This window comes from Oncorhynchus mykiss, chromosome 6 (assembly GCF_013265735.2).
Source record: "Oncorhynchus mykiss isolate Arlee chromosome 6, USDA_OmykA_1.1, whole genome shotgun sequence".
NCBI lineage: Eukaryota > Metazoa > Chordata > Actinopteri > Salmoniformes > Salmonidae > Oncorhynchus > Oncorhynchus mykiss.
In genome coordinates, this window is record NC_048570.1 from 96,322,951 (window position 1) to 96,346,115 (window position 23,165).

Here is a 23,165-nt window from a genome sequence, read left to right on the forward strand (position 1 = left end):
ATAGTAAAGTACATATACCCCCCTCCCAAGATAATGACATAGTACATATACCCCCTCCCAAGATAATGACATAGTACATATACCCCCCTCCCAAGATAATGAAATAGTACATATACCCCCCTCCCAAAAAGGCTTCAGTACTTTGCAGTATTTTACACCACTGACTATTTGCATGCTATTTGAATCAAGCACACTGTCCTACCGCCGCGCATGCGTGTGGTGTCCACCGAAACTTGGCGTGCTTCGATGCTGTATATGAGCTCAGGCGAAGGAACTGAGTGAGGCAGTTTTATAGTTGCGCGCCTCAGACATGGACGGGACAGAGAGGAGTCGGAAGAGCTGCGCTGAGACGGATCAGGCGCGACAGCCCATGATGGAACTCAATGGAAAGGATAAGAGTGACTCGCCGTCAGATAGAGTCACGCTTAAAAAAGAAATCGGACTCCTCAGCGCGTGTGCCATTATTATTGGTGAGAAAAATAAACAGCGTTTATTATAGCCTACTTCTTATGATGTGAACACAGTGGCTTTTGAAAGAGTAGCAAGGCTGTGGAAATGTGGTTGACTGTCTCACGGTCTATTGAGGATTAAAGGAGAGTAGTATGGACTCTTATCTGGTTTCTGTTCTTCCGCTTCATTCAGACATGCGGATTTGGTTCTAGTAGTATAGACTCTTATCTGGTTTCTGTTCTTCCGCTTCATTCAGACACGCGGATTTGGTTCTAGTAGTATAGACTCGTATCTGGTTTATGTTCTTCCGCTACATTCAGACATGCGGATTTGGTTCTAGTTATGTCGTTGATATCCCGTTGTTTAGTCTACGCTATTACAGATATATAATTGTCCACGGAGAAATCAACTAACTATGTGCCGTAACATTACGCACAGACACGTTTAGTGGTTGATGAAGTCTAATCGTTACCACCGAGGCTATAGTTTGAATGGTAACGTTACCTGCTTCTGAATATCAGAGTATCTCTGAATGGGCTACAAGTTCTGGTCGACGTAAGGGAAACCTCCTGACGATGTTGCATCATATGAGAGGTGTAAGTACGGGACTTCAGGGCTACTCTACTGTTACAGACAATGCTTACGTGGCTGGATATCTCTCCGCTGATCTCAACGTGGTGCTTGGCCAAGTCGACCAAGTCGACCAAGTCGACCAGGCAAGCGTACTGTATAACACGCCGGCGGACTTTATGAATGGTCCCCTGATCTGGAGGGATACATCTACTTAGGGACCGTGTTCAATTTAGCTGTTGGCGCTTTAAACCCATACGGTCTCTGATAAACGTTAAAGGTCTTTGTTGATCAAATGTCATATTTAGGTGTATTATTTTAAAAGTATCCTAATGTTATTGAAACACGTATTATTCCACACTTTAGACATTGTATTTATCATTGAACACATTTTCCCACTTATCTACATTTTGTTGTTACAGCCTGAATTTAAAATTGATTAAATATTATTTTTTTTCTCACCCATCTACACACAATACCACCATAATGACATTTTCTCAAATTTATTGAAAATGAAATACAGAAATATTTACATTTTATGTAAGTATTCACACCCCTAATACTTTGTAGAAGCACCTTTGGCGGCAATTACAGCTTTGAGTCATCTAGGGTATTTCTATCAGTTGTGAGTCATCTTGGTTGTCTGTATCAGCTTTGCACATCTAGATTTGGGGATTTTCTCTCATTTTTCTTAGCAGATTTTCTCAAGCTCTGTTATTAAGTTAGATGGGGAGTGGTGGTGAACAGCAATCTTTAAGTCTTTCCATGGATTTTCAATGCGATTCAAGTCTGGGCTTTGGCAAGGCCACTCACGTTCACTCACTACAGAACACCCTCTCTCCACTACAGAACACCCTCTATCCACTACAGAACACCCTCTCTCCACTACAGAACACCCTCTCTCCACTACAGAACACCCTCTCTCCACTACAGAACACCCTCTCTCCACTACAGAACACCATCCTCCCCCCTCCCCCACTACAGAACACCTCTCCCCTCTACAGAACACCATCCTCCCCCCCTCCCCCACTACAGAACACCCTCTCCACTACAGAACATCTCTCCCCTCTACAGAACACCTCTCCCCTCTACAGAACACCATCCTCCCCCCCCTCCGCCACTACAGAACACCTCTCCCCTCTACAGAACACCATCCTCCCCCCCCCTCCGCCACTACAGAACACCTCTCCCCTCTACAGAACACCATCCTCCCCCCCCTCTGCCACTACAGAACACCCTCTCCACTACAGAACACCTCTCCCCTCTACAGAACACCTCTCCCCTCTACAGAACACCATCCTCCCCCCCTCCCCCACTACAGAACACCCTCTCTCCACTACAGAACACCATCCTCCCCCCCTCCCCCACTACAGAACACCCTCTCTCCACTACAGAACACCCTCTCTCCACTACAGAACACCCTCTCTCCACTACAGAACACCCTCTCTCCACTACAGAACACCATCCTCCCCCCTCCCCCACTACAGAACACCTCTCCCCTCTACAGAACACCATCCTCCCCCCCCTCCCCCACTACAGAACACCCTCTCCACTACAGAACACCTCTCCCCTCTACAGAACACCTCTCCCCTCTACAGAACACCATCCTCCCCCCCCTCCGCCACTACAGAACACCCTCTCCACTACAGAACATCTCTCCCCTCTACAGAACACCTCTCCCCTCTACAGAACACCATCCTCCCCCCCCTCCGCCACTACAGAACACCTCTCCCCTCTACAGAACACCATCCTCCCCCCCCTCTGCCACTACAGAACACCCTCTCCACTACAGAACACCTCTCCCCTCTACAGAACACCTCTCCCCTCTACAGAACACCATCCTCCCCCCCTCAGCCACTACAGAACACCTCTCCCCTCTACAGAACACCATCCTCCCCCCCCCTCCGCCACTACAGAACACCCTCTCCACTACAGAACACCTCTCCCCTCTACAGAACACCTCTCCCCTCTACAGAACACCATCCTCCCCCCCTCCCCCACTACAGAACACCCTCTCTCCACTACAGAACACCATCCTCCCCCCCTCCCCCACTACAGAACACCCTCTCTCCACTACAGAACACCATCCTCCCCCCCTCCGCCACTACAGAACACCCTCTCCACTACAGAACACCATCCTCCCCCCCTCCGCCACTACAGAACACCCTCCTCCCCCCCTCCGCCACTACAGAACACCCTCTCCACTACAGAACACCATCCTCCCCCCCTCCCCCACTACAGAACACCTCTCCCCTCTACAGAACACCATCCTCCCCCCCTCCCCCTCTACAGAACACCCTCTCTCCACTACAGAACACCCTCCTCCCCCCCTCCGCCACTACAGAACACCCTCCTCCCCCCCTCCGCCACTACAGAACACCCTCTCCACTACAGAACACCATCCTCCCCCCCTCCGCCACTACAGAACACCCTCCTCCCCCCCTCCGCCACTACAGAACACCCTCTCCACTACAGAACACCATCCTCCCCCCCTCCCCCACTACAGAACACCTCTCCCCTCTACAGAACACCATCCTCCCCCCCTCCCCCACTACAGAACACCTCTCCCCTCTACAGAACACCATCCTCCCCCCCTCCCCCACTACAGAACACCATCCTCCCCCCCTCCGCCACTACAGAACACCTCTCCCCTCTACAGAACACCCTCTCCACCCCATTGTGTGACAGACTGGCCAGACTCCTTTTAATTCAGAGTAGAGCTTGTCACAGTTCATGTTTTGTCTGCTTGCCAAGATACTTCTGAGTATTGTGAAAGTGGTATGTTGACCCCTATTTCTGAGTAGTGGATTTATGCCACGTTCTGGTCCACTATATAATCCCCTGTTCCACCCACGCTACTTATTCCCCTTTACCTCAGCTAATCACATGGCTGGTGTTTACTGGCTGGAGGGGATTTACTAACCCAACATTGGGAGCGGTTTTATATTTTTTTATCTTTACATTATCTGGGAAGGATATCTTTTGGACAAGGGCAAGTGCATTATGGGTAGTGTCTCAGTGCTCCTAATACAGTAGCACCATTCATGAAGGACAGTGTCTCAGTGCTCCTAGTGCTCCTAATACGGTAGCACCATGCATTAAGGACAGTGTCTCAGTGCTCCTAGTGCTCCTAATACAGTAGAACCATGCATTAAGGACAGTGTCCCAGTGCTCCTAATACAGTAGCACCATGCATTAAGGACAGTGTCCCAGTTCTCCTAATACAGTAGCACCATGCATTAAGGACAGTGTCTCAGTGCTCCTAGTGCTCCTAATACAGTAGAACCATGCATTAAGGACAGTGTCCCAGTGCTCCTAATACAGTAGCACCATGCATTAAGGACAGTGTCTCAGTGCTCCTAGTGCTCCTAATACAGTAGCACCATGCATTAAGGACAGTGTCTCAGTGCTCCTAATACAGTAGCACCATGCATTAAGGACAGTGTCCCAGTGCTCCTAATACAGTAGCACCATGCATTAAGGACAGTGTCCCAGTGCTCCTAATACAGTAGCACCATGCATTAAGGACAGTGTCTCAGTGCTCCTAGTGCTCCTAATACAGTAGCACCATGCATTAAGGACAGTGTCTCAGTGCTCCTAATACAGTAGCACCATGCATTAAGGTCAGTGTCTCAGTGCTCCTAATACAGTAGCACCATACATTAATGACAGTGTCTCAGTGCTCCTAGTGCTCCTAATACAGTAGCACCATGCATTAAGGACAGTGTCTCAGTGCTCCTAATACAGTAGCACCATACAGCCCGGGATCGAACCAGGGGTCTGTAGTGACGCCTTAGACTGCTGCGCAACTCGCAAACAAAATTAAGTTCTCTCTGTGATGCTGGTTTCAGAAGGCAGACTGTAAAGGTTACTACTCTCTCTGTCCGTTCTGTAAACAGATTGGACCTAAGAACCTCTTCTCTACTGAAAACCTCTTCTAATGCAACTGCAGAAGGCAGAATGCAGGAGAGCAGTGTCATGTCACTCTCCTCTCTCTCTCTCTCTCTCTCTCTCCATCTCCGTAGCAGATATACAGGTCAACCTTTCCCTTCTCTGATTGAAGGGCCTCATCTTCGAAGTCAGTGGCAGGAAGTGGTGTAGCATGCTTGTGCTTGAACAGGAAGCTATGATTACAGAATGTAGTTTAACCCTATAGGCTGTGATGTGAATCTATAGGCTTCGCCCGCCTCTACCCAGGCTCAGCTAGCATCCACTCATTCACCTCCTTCTCATCTGAAGTCCTCAACACAGCTTCAGACACAAAGGAGGATGATGATTGGACCACAACAACCATTCTCCTCTTCCTGGTTTTCTATCTCCTTCCTCAACTGTCCCACTAACTACTTCTTCTCAGCCAGGATCCCCAGCCATCAGTACTATAGACATCATATCTGAGCCAGGCTCCCCAGCCATCAGATCTGAGCCAGGCTCCCCAGCCATCAGTACTATAGACATCATATCTGAGCCAGGCTCCCCAGCCATCAGATCTGAGCCAGGCTCCCCAGCCATCCGTACTATAGACATCAGATCTGAGCCAGGCTCCCCAGCCATCAGATCTGAGCCAGGCTCCCCAGCCATCAGATCTGAGCCAGGCTCCCCAGCCATCAGTACTATAGACATCAGATCTGAGCCAGGCTCCCCAGCCATCAGATCTGAGCCAGGCTCCCCAGCCATCAGTACTATAGACATCAGATCTGAGCCAGGCTCCCCAGCCATCAGTACTATAGACATCAGATCTGAGCCAGGCTCCCCAGCCATCAGATCTGAGCCAGGCTCCCCAGCCATCAGTACTATAGACATCAGATCTGAGCCAGGCTCCCCAGCCATCAAATCTGAGCCAGGCTCCCCAGCAATCAGTACTATAGACATCAGATCTGAGCCAGGCTCCCCAGCCATCAGTACTATAGACATCAGATCTGAGCCAGGCTCCCCAGCCATCAGTACTATAGACATCAGATCTGAGCCAGGCTCCCCAGCCATCAGTACTATAGACATCAGATCTGAGCCAGGCTCCCCAGCCATCAGTACTATAGACATCAGATCTGAGCCAGGCTCCCCAGCCATCAGATCTGAGCCAGGCTCCCCAGCCATCAGATCTGAGCCAGGCTCCCGAGCCATCAGTACTATAGACATCAGATCTGAGCCAGGCCCCCCAGCCATCAGTACTATAGACATCAGATCTGAGCCAGGCTCCCCAGCCATCAGTACTATAGACATCAGATCTGAGCCAGGCTCCCCAGCCATCAGATATGAGCCAGGCTCCCCAGCCGTCAGTACTATAGACATCAGATATGAGCCAGGCTCCCCAGCCATCAGATCTGAGCCAGGCTCCCCAGCCATCAGTACTATAGACCTCAGATCTGAGCCAAGAGTTTGTGGGTCACCCATTAAATCTCCTTTCCGATGCAACAATTTGTGATGACACACAAAAACAAAACACAAGAGCGTTATGTAACATCCTCCCCTCTCCTCCCGCTCCTCCCCGTTCCTCCCCTCTCCTCCTCTCTCCTCCCCGTTCCTCCCCTCTCCTCCCCTCTCCTTCCCTCTACTCTCCTCCCCATTCCTCCCCTCTCCTCTCCTCTCCTCTCCTCTCCTCTCCCCTCCTCTCCTCCTCGTTCCTCCCCTCTCCTCTCCTCCCCATTCCTCCCCTCTCATCCCCTCTCCTCCCCTCTCCTCTCCTCCCCATTCCTCCCCTCTCCTCCCCATTCCTCCCCTCTCCTCCCCTCTCCTCTCCTCCCCGTTCCTCCCTCTCCTCCCCACTCCTCCCCGTTCCTCCCCTCTCCTCCTCTCCCTCTCCTCCCCTCTCCTCCCCGTTCCTCCCCTCTCCTCCCCTCTCCTCTCCTCCCCGTTCCTCCCCTCTCCTCTCCTCCCCATTCCTCCCCTCTCCTCCCCTCTCCTCCCTCTCCTCCCCTCTCCTCCCTCTCCTCCCCTCTCCTCCCCTCTCCTCCCCTCCCCATTCCTCCCCTCTCCTCCCCTCTCCTCTCCTCCCCATTCGCTCTCCTCCCTCTCCTCCCCTCTCCTCTCCTCTCCTCCCCATTCCTCCCCTCTCCTCCCCTCCCAATTCTCCCCTCTCCTCCCCTCTCCTCTCCTCCCTCTCCTCCGCTCTCCTCCCCTCTCCTCCCCTCTTCTCTCCTCCCCATTCCTCCCCTCTCCTCCCCTCTCCTCCCCTCTCCTCTCCTCCCCATTCCTCCCCTCTCCTCCCCTCTCCTCCCCTCCCCATTCCTCCCCTCTCCTCCCTCTCCTCCCTCTCCTCACCGTACTCTCTCCAGATCAGAAGTGACAGGAGGAAATCTACTGTTCAGAGTTATTTCACTGGAGCATCATTAAATTTACAGAGCTGTTTGTTTCCAGAGAGGCGCTGTGATGGATGGCGTGCTTCGCTGGGCCTCGTTGGAGCTCAGAGCCCTCGCTGTCTCACATCAGACAAACTGTTTACAGTGGGATGACTACCAATTAGACCCCCCCCCCCCCCCCTATTATCCACTTACTTCTTCTCTTGTTCTGTTCTTTAAAACTTCCCTCTGAAATGGCCGGTGATGGCTGTGTCACAAATGGTACCCTGTTCCCTATGTAGTGCACTACATTAGACCTGAACACTATGGGCCCTATATAGTGAATAGGGTGCCATTTGGGACACGTTGGATGTCTTGCCAGGGTCTTTGCTTTGACAGCTGTTGTTGGATCAGATGATGATGTTGTGGACGTTTAAGGGATGGGTACCTCAGCCAGCCTCAGACACAGAGCCAGGGTTACACAGTGTAGTAGCAGACCTCAGTGTTAGTCAGGGTTACACAGTGTAGTAGCAGACCTCAGTGTTAGTCAGGGTTACACAGTGTAGTAGCAGACCTCAGTGTTAGTCCAGGGTTACGTAGTGTAGTAGCAGACCTCAGTGTTAGTCAGGGTTACACAGTGTTGTAGCAGACCTCAGTGTTAGTCCAGGGTTACACAGTGTAGTAGCAGACCTCAGTGTTAGTCCAGGGTTACACAGTGTAGTAGCAGACCTCAGTGTTAGTCCAGGGTTACACAGTGTAGTAGCAGACCTCAGTGTTAGTCCAGGGTTACACAGTGTAGTAACAGACCTCAGTGTTAGTCAGGGTTACACAGTGTAGTAACAGACCTCAGTGTTAGCCAGGGTTACACAGTGTAGTAGCAGACCTCAGTGTTAGTCCAGGGTTACACAGTGTAGTAACAGACCTCAGTGTTAGTCAGGGTTACACAGTGTAGTAACAGACCTCAGTGTTAGCCAGGGTTACACAGTGTAGTAGCAGACCTCAGACACAGAGCCAGGGTTACACAGTGTAGTAGCAGACCTCAGTGTTAGTCAGGGTTACATAGTGTAGTAACAGACCTCAGTGTGAGTCCAGGGTTACATAGTGTAGTAACATACCTCAGTGTTAGTCAGGGTTACACAGTGTAGTAGCAGACCTCAGTGTTAGTCAGGGTTACACAGTGTAGTAGCAGACCTCAGTGTTAGTCCAGGGTTACGTAGTGTAGTAGCAGACCTCAGTGTTAGTCAGGGTTACACAGTGTAGTAGCAGACCTCAGTGTTAGTCCAGGGTTACACAGTGTAGTAGCAGACCTCAGTGTTACTCCAGGGTTACACAGTGTAGTAGCAGACCTCAGTGTTAGTCCAGGGTTACACAGTGTAGTAGCAGACCTCAGTGTTAGTCCAGGGTTACACAGTGTAGTAGCAGACCTCAGTGTTAGTCCAGGGTTACAGAGTGTAGTAACAGACCTCAGTGTTAGTCAAGGGTTACACAGTGTAGTAGCAGACCTCAGTGTTAGCCAGGGTTACACAGTGTAGTAGCAGACCTCAGTGTTAGTCAGGGTTACGTAGTGTAGTAACAGACCTCAGTGTTAGTCCAGGGTTACACAGTGTAGTAGCAGACCCCTGTGTTAGCCAGGGTTACACAGTGTAGTAGCAGACCACAGTGTTAGTCAGGGTTACGTAGTGTAGTAACAGACCTCAGTGTTAGTCCAGGGTTACACAGTGTAGTAGCAGACCTCAGTGTTAGTCCAGGGTTACACAGTGTAGTAGCAGACCTCAGTGTTAGTCCAGGGTTACACAGTGTAGAAGCAGACCTCAGTGTTAGTCCAGGGTTACACAGTGTAGTAACAGACCTCAGTGTTAGCCAGGGTTACACAGTGTAGTAGCAGACCTCAGTGTTAGTCCAGGGTTACACAGTGTAGTAGCAGACCTCAGTGTTAGCCAGGGTTACACAGTGTAGTAGCAGACCTCAGTGTTAGTCCAGGGTTACACAGTGTAGTAGCAGACCTCAGTGTTAGTCCAGGGTTACACAGTGTAGTAGCAGACCTCAGTGTTAGTCCAGGGTTACAGAGTGTAGTAACAGACCTCAGTGTTAGTCAAGGGTTACACAGTGTAGTAGCAGACCTCAGTGTTAGCCAGGGTTACACAGTGTAGTAGCAGACCTCAGTGTTAGTCAGGGTTACGTAGTGTAGTAACAGACCTCAGTGTTAGTCCAGGGTTACACAGTGTAGTAGCAGACCTCAGTGTTAGTCCAGGGTTACACAGTGTAGTAGCAGACCTCAGTGTTAGTCCAGGGTTGCACAGTGTAGTAGCAGACCTCAGTGTTAGTCCAGGGTTACACAGTGTAGTAGCAGACCTCAGTGTTAGTCCAGGGTTACACAGTGTAGTAACAGACCTCAGTGTTAGTCCAGGGTTACACAGTGTAGTAACAGACCTCAGACACAGAGCCAGGGTTACACAGTGTAGTAGCAGACCTCAGACACAGAGCCAGGGTTACACAGTGTAGTAACAGACCTCAGTGTTAGTCCAGGGTTACACAGTGTGGTAACAGACCTCAGTGTTAGTCAGGGTTACACAGTGTAGTAGCAGACCTCAGTGTTAGCCAGGGTTACACAGTGTAGTAGCAGACCTCAGTGTTAGCCAGGGTTACACAGTGTAGTAGCAGACCTCAGTGTTAGTCCAGGGTTACACAGTGTAGTAGCAGACCTCAGTGTTAGTCAGGGTTACACAGTGTAGTAACAGACCTCAGTGTTAGCCAGGGTTACACAGTGTAGTAGCAGACCTCAGTGTTAGTCCAGGGTTACACAGTGTAGTAGCAGACCTCAGTGTTAGTCCAGGGTTACACAGTGTAGTAACAGACCTCAGTGTTAGCCAGGGTTACACAGTGTAGTAACAGACCTCAGTGTTAGCCAGGGTTACACAGTGTAGTAGCAGACCTCAGTGTTAGTCCAGGGTTACGTAGTGTAGTAACAGACCTCAGTGTTAGCCAGGGTGACACAGTGTAGTAACAGACCTCAGTGTTAGTCAGGGTTACGTAGTGTAGTAACAGACCTCAGTGTTAGTCAGGGTTACATAGTGTAGTAACAGACCTCAGTGTTAGTCAGGGTTACGTAGTGTAGTAACAGACCTCAGTGTTAGTCCAGGGTTACGTAGTGTAGTAACAGACCTCAGTGTTAGCCAGGGTTACACAGTGTAGTAACAGACCTCAGTGTTAGTCAGGGTTACGTAGTGTAATAGCAGACCTCAGTGTTAGTCAGGGTTACGTAGTGTAGTAACATACCTCAGTGTTAGTCCAGGGTTACACAGTGTAGTAACAGACCTCAGTGTTAGTCAGGGTTACGTAGTGTAGTAACAGACCCCAGTGTTAGCCAGGGTTACACAGTGTAGTAACAGACCTTAGTGTTAGCCAGTAGTAACAGTCCAGTTCACTGACCCTGTAGAACAGAGACTAGGACATGGGAAACAGCACCAGAGACTAGGACATGGGAAACAGCACCAGAGACTAGGACATGGGAAACAGCACCAGAGACTAGGACATGGGAAACAGCACCAGAGACTTGGACATGGGAAACAGCACCATAGACTAGGACATGGGAAACAGCACTAGAGACTAGGACACGGGAAACAGCACCAGAGACTAGGACATGAGAAACAGCACCAGAGACTAGGACACGGGAAACAGCACCAGAGACTAGGACATGAGAAACAGCACCAGAGACTAGGACCTGGGAAACAGCACCAGAGCTCCATGGTCATTTCAGGTCACTGTGGTTGTAACCCCGATCTGAAACAGCTGTGTGATGACTAGGGGGGGGTTGTTTAGAACAGAAAACAGATGTTTGTTATGATAAACAACCCCACAACTATATATAAAAAAACAAGTGCACAAGACTGGGAGGTTGTTGAAGACCAACTATTAGAGTTGATATGAATGTATTTCTCCTCCCTCACATCAAGGGGACAGGACTGGGAGGTTGTTGAAGACCACAGGAAACTACTACACTCGATACTAATGTATCTGTCTGTCTCTCTTGTTCTCCAGGTAACATCATTGGTTCGGGGATATTCATCTCTCCTAAGGGTGTTTTGGAGCACGCTGGTTCGGTGGGTCTGTCCCTCATCGTATGGGTGTGCGGAGGGGGTATCTGCGCCCTGGGGTCCATGTGTTACGCTGAGCTGGGCGTCACCATTCCCAAGTCAGGGGGAGACTACTCCTACGTCACAGAGATATTCGGAGGACTGGTGGGGTACGTGTCTATTTTATGTCCACAATCCTGATTAGGGAACAACCCAGAAACTTTCCCAGAATTCCCAGGTTTTTTCAGAAATGTCCAGGGCCCGTCTCAGAGTAGAAGGGAAGAAATTCTTTCCAAAACACAATATATACATTTTCAGAAATGTTGGTTAATTGACCATTAAAACACATCTAGTGAAAGATATAGAGCTACTATTGTTTCATCTGACCACAACATGGACTAGTGAAAAGACTGGCAGGATTAATCTGACCACAACATGGACTAGTGAGAGGACTGGCAGGATTAATCTGACCACAACATGGACTAGTGAAAAGACTGGCAGGATTAATCTGACCACAACATGGACTAGTGAGAGGATCTGCAGAGAGAAATGGGAGAAACTCCCCAAATACAGGTGTGCCAAGCTTGTAGCGTCATACCCATGGAGGCTGTAATCGTTGCCTAAGGTGCTTCAACAAAATACTGAGTAAAGGGTCTGAATACTGATGTAAATGTGATATTTCCATTTTTGATTTTTTAAATTAATTTGCTCAAATTTCTAAAAACCTGTTTTTGCTTTGTCATTATGAGGTATTGTGTGTAGATGTTTTTAAATCAATTTTAGAATGAGGCTGTAACGTAACAAACTATGGAAAAAGTCCAGGGGTCTGAACACCTTCCGAAGGCCCTGGCTACAAAATGTGTTTTCTTTTCAGACATTTAAGCAACTTTTGGAACAATTTTCTAGGAGTTTCACTTTTTTTTTTGTTAATGAATTTGCCGGTTAATGATGAATTGATTCGTATAGTTGGAGCGACATTGCCCCCTATTTGCCCCCTATTTCCCCCCTATTTGCCCCCTATTTGCCACCTCAGTATGTTTGCTGTTTCCTGACGCTGGAGCTTGGCTCTCTCCTTTTCATCAGCTGGATCTTGGCTCTCTCCTTTTCATCAGCTGGATCTTGGCTCTCCCCTTTTCATCAGCTGGATCTTGGCTCTCTCCTTTTCATCAGCTGGATCTTGGCTCTCCCCTTTCCATCAGCTGGATCTTGGCTCTCCCCTTTTCATCAGCTGGCTCTTGGCTCTCCCCTTTCCATCAGCTGGATCTTGGCTCTCTCCTTTCCATCAGCTGGATCTTGGCTCTCTCCTTTCCATCAGCTGGATCTTGGCTCTCTCCTTTCCATCAGCTGGATCTTGGCTTTCTCCTTTCCATCAGATGGATCTTGGCTCTCTCCTTTCCATCAGCTGGTTCTTGGCTCTCTTCTTTCCATCAGCTGGACCTTGGCTCTCTCCATTCCATCAGCTGGATCTTGGCTCTCTCCTTTTCATCAGCTGGATCTTGGCTCTCTCCTTTCCATCAGCTGGATCTTGGCTCTCTCCTTTTCATCAGCTGGTTTAGAACGTTTGCTCTTTCGGTCAACAGGACCACATATCACAGGCTCCAACAGGACTAGGTATCACAGGCTCCAACAGGACTAGGTATCACAGGCTTCAACAGGACCAGGTATCACAGGCTCCAACAGGACTAGGTATCACAGGCTCCAACAGGACTAGGTATCACAGGCTCCAACAGGACTAGGTATCACAGGCTCCAACAGGACCACATATCACAGGCTCCAACAGGACCAGGTATCACAGGCTACAACAGGACTAGGTATCACAGGCTCCAACAGGACTAGGTATCACAGGCTCCAACAGGACTAGGTATCACAGGCTCCAACAGGACTAGGTATCACAGGCTCCAACAGGACCAGGTATCACAGGCTCCAACAGGACTAGGTATCACAGGCTCCAACAGGACTAGGTATCACAGGCTCCAACAGGACTAGGTATCACAGGCTCCAACAGGACCAGGTATCACAGGCTCCAACAGGACTAGGTATCACAGGCTCCAACAGGACCAGGTATCACAGGCTCCAACAGGACTAGGTATCACAGGCTCCAACAGGACTAGGTATCACAGGCTCCAACAGGACTAGGTATCACAGGCTCCAACAGGACTAGGTATCACAGGCTCCAACAGGACTAGGTATCACAGGCTCCAACAGGACTAGGTATCACAGGCTCCAACAGGACTAGGTATCACAGGCTCCAACAGGACCAGAGATCACAGGCTCCAACAGGACCAGACATCACAAGCTCCAACAGGACCAGATATCACAGGCTCCAACAGGACCAGATATCACAGGCTCCAACAGGACCAGACATCACAGGCTCCAACAGGACCAGGTATCACAGGCTCCAACAGGACCAGACATCACAAGCTCCAACAGGACCAGATATCACAGGCTCCAACAGGACCAGATATCACAGTCTCCAACAGGACCAGACATCACAGGCTCCAACAGGACCAGACATCACAGGCTCCAACAGGACCAGATATCACAGGCTCCAACAGGACCAGACATCACATGCTCCAACAGGACCAGACATCATCCGGATGCTCATTTTGTTAACAGAAGCCAACATGGCTGCCATAGAATGTTATTAACAGAAACGGTCGCCTCGCTTCTAGTCCTTAGGAAACTATGCAGTATTTAGATTTTTTTGTGTATTATTTCTTACATTGTTAGCCCAGAAAATCTTAAGTCTTATTACATACAGCCGGGAAGGACTATTGGATATCAGAGAGATGTCAACTAACCAGCACTACAACCAGGAATACGGCTTTCCCGAAGTGGATCCTTCGTTCGAACGACCCAAGAGGCTAAGCCAAAACAAAGTTGCCGCAGGAGAGGTAGACAGAGCGGCCTTCTGGTCAGGCTTCGGAAGCGCGAACACCACGCACCTCTTCTGAGTATTTTACTCGCTAATGTCCAGTCTCTAGAAAACAAGGCAGATGGAATTAGGGCTAGTTGCTTTCCAGAGAGACCCTTAAGATTGTAACATACTCTGTTTCATGGAAACATGGCTCTTTGGGGACATGCTGTCCAAGTTGATACAGCCACCGGGATTCTTTGTGCATCCGCGCTGACAGGACATCTCTCATGGAAGAAGAAGGGCGGGGGTGTATGTTTCATGATTAACGACTCATGTGTAATTGTAACAACATACAGGAACTCAAGTCTTTCTGTTCACCAGACCTGGAATTCCTCACAATCAAATGCTGTCCGTATTATCTCCCAAGAGAATTCTCATCAGTTATTATGACTGGCTGGCAAAACTCTGGATCACTGCTCCTCTAACTTACGCGATGCATACAAGGCCCTCCCCCGTCCTCCGTTCGGCAAATCTGACCATGACTCCATTTTGCTTCTCCCCTCCTATAGGCAGAAACTGAAACAAGGATGTACCTGTGACTAGGAACATGCAACGCTGATCTGACCCAATCAGAATCAACCCTTCAAGATTGTTTTGATCACGTGGACTGGGACGTGTCCCGGGCAGCCTCAGATAATAGTATAGATTTATACGTTGATTCAGTGAGTGAGTTTTATAAGGAAGTGCATAGGAGATGTTGTTCCCACCGTGACTATTATAACCTACCCTACCCAGAAACTGTGGATAGATGGTGGAATTCGCAAAAAAACTGAAAGCGCGAACCACCGCATTTAACCACAGGAAGATGACCGGGAATTTGGCCGAATACAAAACAGTGCAGTTATTCCCTCCGCAAGGCAATCAGACAAGCGAAACGTCTATATATGGACAAAGAGTCGCAAATCAACGGCTCAGACACGAGACATATGTGGCAGGGTCTACAGGCAACCACAAACTACAGAAAGAAAATCAGCCACGTCCTTGACTCGTCTCTCAAACCACATCGTGATGACAGAAGTGAGCGCAATGGGGCGATAGTCATTTAGTTCAGTTACCTTTGCCTTCTTCAGGAACAATGGTGGCCATCTTGAAGCATGTGGGGACAGCAGACTCGGATAGGGAGAGATTGAATATGTTCGTAAACACACCAGCCTGCTGGTCTGGGCCGGCAGCCTTGCGAGGGTTAACACGTTTATTTCACATTAAATAATGCTCATGTTAAACGTTTGAGTGTTTTATTGTATTTTGTAGTTAGGATCTAGTCCCCTGTGTGTATATAATGTTACTCCTTCTGATCTAAATAACTGGTCTTAGATCAGTACTCAGAGGGAGAGGGAGACCATCTGATCTAAATAACTGGTCTTAGATCAGTACTCAGGGGGGAGAGAGACCGTCTGATCTAAATAACTGGTCTTAGATCAGTACTCAGGGGGGAGAGAGACCGTCTAATCTAAATAACTGGTCTTAGATCAGTACTCAGGGGGGGGCCATCTGATCTAAACAACTGGTCTTAGATCAGTACTCAGGGGGAGAGAGAGACCGTCTGATCTAAATAACTGGTCTTAGATCAGTACTCAGGGGGAGAGAGACCGTCTGATCTAAATAACTGATCTTAGATCAGTACTCAGGGGGGAGAGAGACCGTCTGATCTATATAACTGGTCTTAGATCAGTACTCAGGGGGGCGATAGAGACTGTCTGATCTATATAACTGGTCTTATATCAGTACTCAGGGGGGGGGGGGCATCTGATCTAAACAACTGGTCTTAGATCAGTACTCAGGGGGAGAGAGAGACCGTCTGATCTAAATAACTGGTCTTAGATCAGTACTCAGGGGGGAGAGAGACCGTCTGATCTAAACAACTGGTCTTAGATCAGTACTCAGGGGGAGAGAGACCATCTGATCTAAACAACTGGTCTTAGATCAGTAGATCGGCCACAGATCCTGGTCCTTCCTTCGTTCCTCCTCTACATGTTGACCTGTAATCATGTACAAAGAAGGCTGTGTTTTAATGTGTAAAGTGGATTAGATATAAATCGTACTGGTCGTCCCCATGATACTCGTTACAAGTGAGAGTCCACAAAGATGTCACTTAGGTCTCCGAGGCAGGAAACTCTCGGAGTTCATGAAAAGGTCAAATAAGTCATTGAGTTTGCCCAGCACTCTCCACAGCTGCCGTACAATATAAACAATGTACAAGTCTACAGTCTATATGCGTATTTTGACTGCGTCACCCTGACTGTCTACATACAAGTATAAATATATATAGTTTTAACAGTATATGTGCTGTCTTCCTATAGGTTCCTGCTTCTATGGAGCGCGGTTCTCATCATGTACCCCACCACCCTGGCTGTCATAGCTCTCACCTTCTCCAACTATGTCCTGCAGCCGGCCTTCCAGAACTGTGTCCCTCCATACTTGGCCACCAGGCTTCTCTCCACCATCTGCATATGTAAGTCCAGTATAATAAACACTATTTAGTTGTGGTATACTACAATAATGACTATTTAGTAGTAGTACTATAGTACAATAATGACTATTTAGTAGTAGTACTATAGTACAATAATGACTATTTAGTAGTAGTACTATAGTACAATAATGACTATTTAGTAGTAGAACTATAGTACAATAATGACTATTTAGTAGTAGTACTATAGTACAATAATGACTATTTAGTAGTAGTACTATAGTACAATAATGACTATTTAGTAGTAGTAGTCATTATTGTACTATAATGACTATTTAGTAGTAGTACTACAGTACAATAATGACTATTTAGTAGTAGTACTATAGTACAATAATGACTATTTAGTAGTAGTACTATAGTACAATAATGACTATTTAGTAGTAGTACTATAGTACAATAATGACTATTTAGTAGTAGTACTATAGTACAATAATGACTATTTAGTAGTAGTACTACAGTACAATAATGACTATTTAGTAGTAGTACTATAGTACAATAATGACTATTTAGAAGTAGTCATTATTGTACTATAATGACTATTTAGTAGTAGTACTACAGTACAATAATGACTATTTAGTAGTAGTACTATAGTACAATAATGACTATTTAGTAGTAGTACTATAGTACAATAATGACTATTTAGTAGTAGTACTATAGTACAATAATGACTATTTAGTAGTAGTACTATAGTACAATAATGACTATTTAGTAGTAGTACTACAGTACAATAATGACTATTTAGTAGTAGTACTATAGTACAATAATGACTATTTAGAAGTAGTACTATAGTAAAATAATTACTATTTAGTAGTAGTACTATAGTACAATAATGACTATTTAGTAGTAGTACTATAGTACAATAATGACTATTTAGTAGTAGTACTATAGTACAATAATGACTATTTAGTAGTAGTACTATACTACAATAATGACTATTTAGTAGTAGTACTATAGTACAATAATGACTATTTAGTAGTAGTACTATAGTACAATAATGACTATTTAGTAGTAGTACTATAGTACAATAATGACTATTTAGTAGTAGAACTATTGTACAATAATGACTATTTAGTAGTAGTACTATATTACAATAATGACTATTTAGTAGTAGTACTATAGTACAATAATGACTATTTAGTAGTAGTACTATAGTACAATAATGACTATTTAGTAGTAGTACTACAGTACAATAATGACTATTTAGTAGTATTACTATAGTACAATAATGACTATTTAGTAGTAGTACTATAGTACAATAATGACTATTTAGTAGTAGTACTATAGTACAATAATGATTATTTAGTAGTAGTACTATAGTACAATAATGACTATTTAGTAGTAGTACTACAGTACAATAATGACTATTTAGTAGTAGTACTATAGTACAATAATTACTATTTAGAAGTAGTACTATAGTAAAATAATTACTATTTAGTAGTAGTACTATAGTACAATAATGACTATTTAGTAGTAGTACTATAGTACAATAATGACTATTTAGTAGTAGTACTATAGTACAATAATGACTATTTAGTAGTAGTACTATACTACAATAATGACTATTTAGTAGTAGTACTATAGTACAATAATGACTATTTAGTAGTAGTACTATAGTACAATAATGACTATTTAGTAGTAGTACTATAGTACAATAATGACTATTTAGTAGTAGAACTATAGTACAATAATGACTATTTAGTAGTAGTACTATAGTACAATAATGACTATTTAGTAGTAGTACTATAGTACAATAATGACTATTTAGTAGTAGTACTATAGTACAATAATGACTATTTAGTAGTAGTACTACAGTACAATAATGACTATTTAGTAGTAGTACTATAGTATAATAATGACTATTTAGTAGTAGTACTATAGTACAATAATGACTATTTAGTAGTAGTACTATAGTACAATAATGACTATTTAGTAGTAGTACTATAGTACAATAATGACTATTTAGTAGTAGAACTATAGTACAATAATGACTATTTAGTAGTAGTACTATAGTACAATAATGACTATTTAGTAGTAGTACTATAGTACAATAATGACTATTTAGTAGTAGTACTATAGTACAATAATGACTATTTAGTAGTAGTACTACAGTACAATAATGACTATTTAGTAGTAGTACTACAGTACAATAATGACTATTTAGTAGTAGTACTATAGTACAATAATGACTATTTAGTAGTAGTACTATAGTACAATAATGACTATTTAGTAGTAGTACTATAGTACAATAATGACTATTTAGTAGTAGTACTACAGTACAATAATGACTATTTAGTAGTAGTACTATAGTACAATAATGACTATTTAGAAGTAGTACTATAGTAAAATAATTACTATTTAGTAGTAGTACTATAGTACAATAATGACTATTTAGTAGTAGTACTATAGTACAATAATGACTATTTAGTAGTAGTACTATAGTACAATAATGACTATTTAGTAGTAGTACTATACTACAATAATGACTATTTAGTAGTAGTACTATAGTACAATAATGACTATTTAGTAGTAGTACTATAGTACAATAATGACTATTTAGTAGTAGTACTATAGTACAATAATGACTATTTAGTAGTAGAACTATAGTACAATAATGACTATTTAGTAGTAGTACTATAGTACAATAATGACTATTTAGTAGTAGTACTATAGTACAATAATGACTATTTAGTAGTAGTACTATAGTACAATAATGACTATTTAGTAGTGGTACTACAGTACAATAATGACTATTTAGTAGTAGTACTATAGTATAATAATGACTATTTAGTAGTAGTACTATAGTACAATAATGACTATTTAGTAGTAGTACTATAGTACAATAATGACTATTTAGTAGTAGTACTACAGTACAATAATGACTATTTAGTAGTAGTACTATAGTACAATAATGACTATTTAGTAGTAGTACTATAGTAAAATAATTACTATTTAGTAGTAGTACTATAGTACAATAATGACTATTTAGTAGTAGTACTACAGTACAATAACTATTTAGTAGTAGTAGTATAGTACAATACTGACTATTTAGTAGTAGTACTATAGTACAATAATGACTATTTAGTAGTAGTAATAGTATAGTACAGTAATTACTATTTAGTAGTAGTATAGTACAATAATGACTATTTAGTAGTAGTACTATAGTACAATAATGACTATTTAGTAGTAGTAATAGTATAGTACAGTAATTACTATTTAGTAGTAGTATAGTACAATAATGACTATTTAGTAGTAGTAGAGGTAGTATAGTACAATCATTACTATTTAGTAGTAGTATAGTACAATAATGACTAGTTAGTAGTAGTAGTACAGTACAATACTGACTAGTTAGTAGTAGTATAGTACAATAATGACTAGTTAGTAGTAGTATAGTACAATAATGACTAGTTAGTAGTATATTAAAATAATTACTAGTTAGTAGTAGTAGTAGTAGTATAGTACAATAATGACTAGTGTAGTCAGGCTGTAGTGTCATCATATCTAATGAGGACTGAGGTCCGTATCGGTAGTCAGGGTGTAGTGTCATCATATCTAATGAGGACTGAGGTCCGTATCGGTAGTCAGGCTGTAGTGTCATCATATCTAATGAGGACTGAGGTCCGTATCGGTAGTCAGGGTGTAGTGTCATCATATCTAATGAGGACTGAGGTCCGTATCGGTAGTCAGGCTGTAGTGTCATCATATCTAATGAGGACTGAGGTCCGTATCGGTAGTCAGGGTGTAGTGTCATCATATCTAATGAGGACTGAGGTCCGTATCGGTAGTCAGGCTGTAGTGTCATCATATCTAATGAGGACTGAGGTCCGTATCGGTAGTCAGGGTGTAGTGTCATCATATCTAATGAGGACTGAGGTCCGTATCGGTAGTTAGGGTGTAGTGTCTTCATATCTAATGAGGACAGAGGTCCGTATCGGTAGTCAGGGGGTAGTGTCATCATATCTAATGAGGACTGAGGTCCGTATCGGTAGTCAGGGTGTAGTGTCATCATATCTAATGAGGACTGAGGTCCGTATCGGTAGTCAGGGTGTAGTGTCATCATATCTAATGAGGACTGAGGTCCGTATCGGTAGTCAGGGTGTAGTGTCATCATATCTAATGAGGACTGAGGTCCGTATCCGTAGTCAGGGTGTAGTGTCATCATATCTAATGAGGACTGAGGTCCGTATCGGTAGTCAGGGGGTAGTGTCATCATATCTAATGAGGACTGAGGTCCGTATCGGTAGTCAGGGTGTAGTGTCATCATATCTAATGAGGACTGAGGTCCGTATCGGTAGTCAGGGTGTAGTGTCATCATATCTAATGAGGACTGAGGTCTGTATCGGTAGTCAGGGTGTAGTGTCATCATATCTAATGAGGACTGAGGTCCGTATCGGTAGTCAGGGTGTAGTGTCATCATATCTAATGAGGTCTGAGGACCGTGTCAGTAGTCAGGCTGTAGTGTCATCATATCTAATGAGGACTGAGGTCCGTATCGGTAGTCAGGGTGTAGTGTCATCATATCTAATGAGGACTGAGGTCCCTATCTGTAGTCAGGGTGTAGTGTCATCATATCTAATGAGGACTGAGGTCCGTATCGGTAGTCAGGGTGTAGTGTCATCATATCTAATGAGGACTGAGGTCCGTATCGGTAGTCAGGGTGTAGTGTCATCATATCTAATGAAGACTGAGGTCCGTATCAAGGTGTAGTGTCATCATATCTAATGAGGACTGAGGTCCCTATCTGTAGTCAGGGTGTAGTGTCATCATATCTAATGAGGACTGAGGTCCGTATCGGTAGTCAGGGTGTAGTGTCATCATATCTAATGAGGACTGAGGTCCGTATCGGTAGTCAGGGTGTAGTGTCATCATATCTAATGAAGACTGAGGTCCGTATCAAGGTGTAGTGTCATCATATCTAATGAGGACTGAGGTCCGTATCCGTAGAGAAAACCATACCTGTCTGTCTGTCTTTCTGTGTCAGCTGCTGGTTTGAACTTGTCTAAACCGGATGGAGCAGGGTTGGAGGAATGTGTGTGTGTGTGTGTGTGTGTGTGTGTGTGTACGGTTCACCATAACCCACGGCCTTGGCACATTGACGGTGTGCTGGCCATGCAGCACTATTTCTGGAGACAGAATGTGAAGCCTTTGACTTTCATTAACCTGCCAGCCGTGGTGCTAGCGTGTGTTCCCTGGATGTCAGCGCAGGACTCTCCGTGGCGGGTGGCGATGTGTGTGTGTGTGTGTGTGTGTTCCCTGGATGTCAGCGCAGGACTCTCTGTGGCGGGTGGCGATGTGTTTGTGTGTGTGTGTGTGTGTGTGTTAGTTAGCATACCAGCCCCCTTTTGCTTGGGCGTCCCAGGGCAGGCGTGTGTGTGTGTGTGTGTGCCCTTGATAACTTTCAATAAATGGGTTGTGTGTGGGGGGGTGGAGACGAGCCCCTGTGTTGCTGGCCCTCAATCACCTGATCAGTGTGTGTGTGTGTGTGTGTGTGTGTTTGTGTGTGTGTGTGTCAGACTACGTAATGGTGTGTGTGTGTGTTCACTGAATGACTTTCTACGGACCAGTGTGTGTATGTGGGGGGGTGGAAGGGGGACGAGCCCCTGTGTTGGGACCTGACCTGACCCGTCAGTGTGTGTGTGTGTACCAGGCGGTGTGTGTGTGTGTGTCAGACTACGTAATGGTACCAGCGTTTGACTCCACCGATAATAGAAGGTCATGTCCTCAAAGCCATTGTGTATTGTTTCCACGGTTGCCGTGACAGTTGCTATGACACCCCTGTCACTGGGTGACAGGCGGGAGAAAGTGGGCGGGACGACCCTACTAACCAACCCTGGAGGGGCGCGCGGGGACGGTCAAGACCCTATTGGCTATTTGACATTCCGACGGTTTACAACTGATATATCTCTTCTAGACACACAGTAATTATTTCACAGTACCTCTTTCACAGCACCCCCTTCACAGTACCCCTTTACAATACCCCTTTACAGTACCTCCTTCACAGTACCTCCTTCACAGTACCTCCTTTACAATACCCCCTTCACAGTACCTCCTTTACAATACCCCCTTTACAGTACCTCCTTTACAATACCCCCTTCACAGTACCTCCTTTACAGTACCTCCTTCACAGTACCTCCTTCACAGTACCTCCTTCACAGTACCCCCTTCACAGTACCTCCTTTACAATACCCCCTTCACAGTATCTCCTTTACAATACCTCCTTCACAGTACCTCCTTCACAGTACCTCCTTTACAGTACCTCCTTCACAGTATCTCCTTCACAGTATCTCCTTCACAGTACCTCCTTTACAGTGCCTCCTTTACAATACCTCCTTCACAGTACCCCCTTCACAGTACCTCCTTTACAATACCCCCTCCACAGTATCTCCTTCACAGTATCTCCTTCACAGTACCTCCTTTAC

The 23,165-nt window shown here is 45.3% G+C and overlaps 1 protein-coding gene across 1 annotated transcript in view; it reads left to right on the top strand.

Moving 5' to 3' along the window:
* The first annotated feature begins 278 nt into the window (after positions 1–278).
* The window catches only part of LOC110514610 (asc-type amino acid transporter 1), a 68,670-nt gene continuing 45,783 nt past the window's right edge, over positions 279–23,165 (top strand). The window contains exons 1-3 of the mRNA XM_036981671.1: positions 279–470; positions 11,331–11,535; positions 16,583–16,734. Coding sequence (XP_036837566.1) covers positions 311–470; positions 11,331–11,535; positions 16,583–16,734 — 517 coding nt within the window. The 5' untranslated portion in view covers positions 279–310. The remainder of the gene's footprint in view (positions 471–11,330; positions 11,536–16,582; positions 16,735–23,165) is intronic.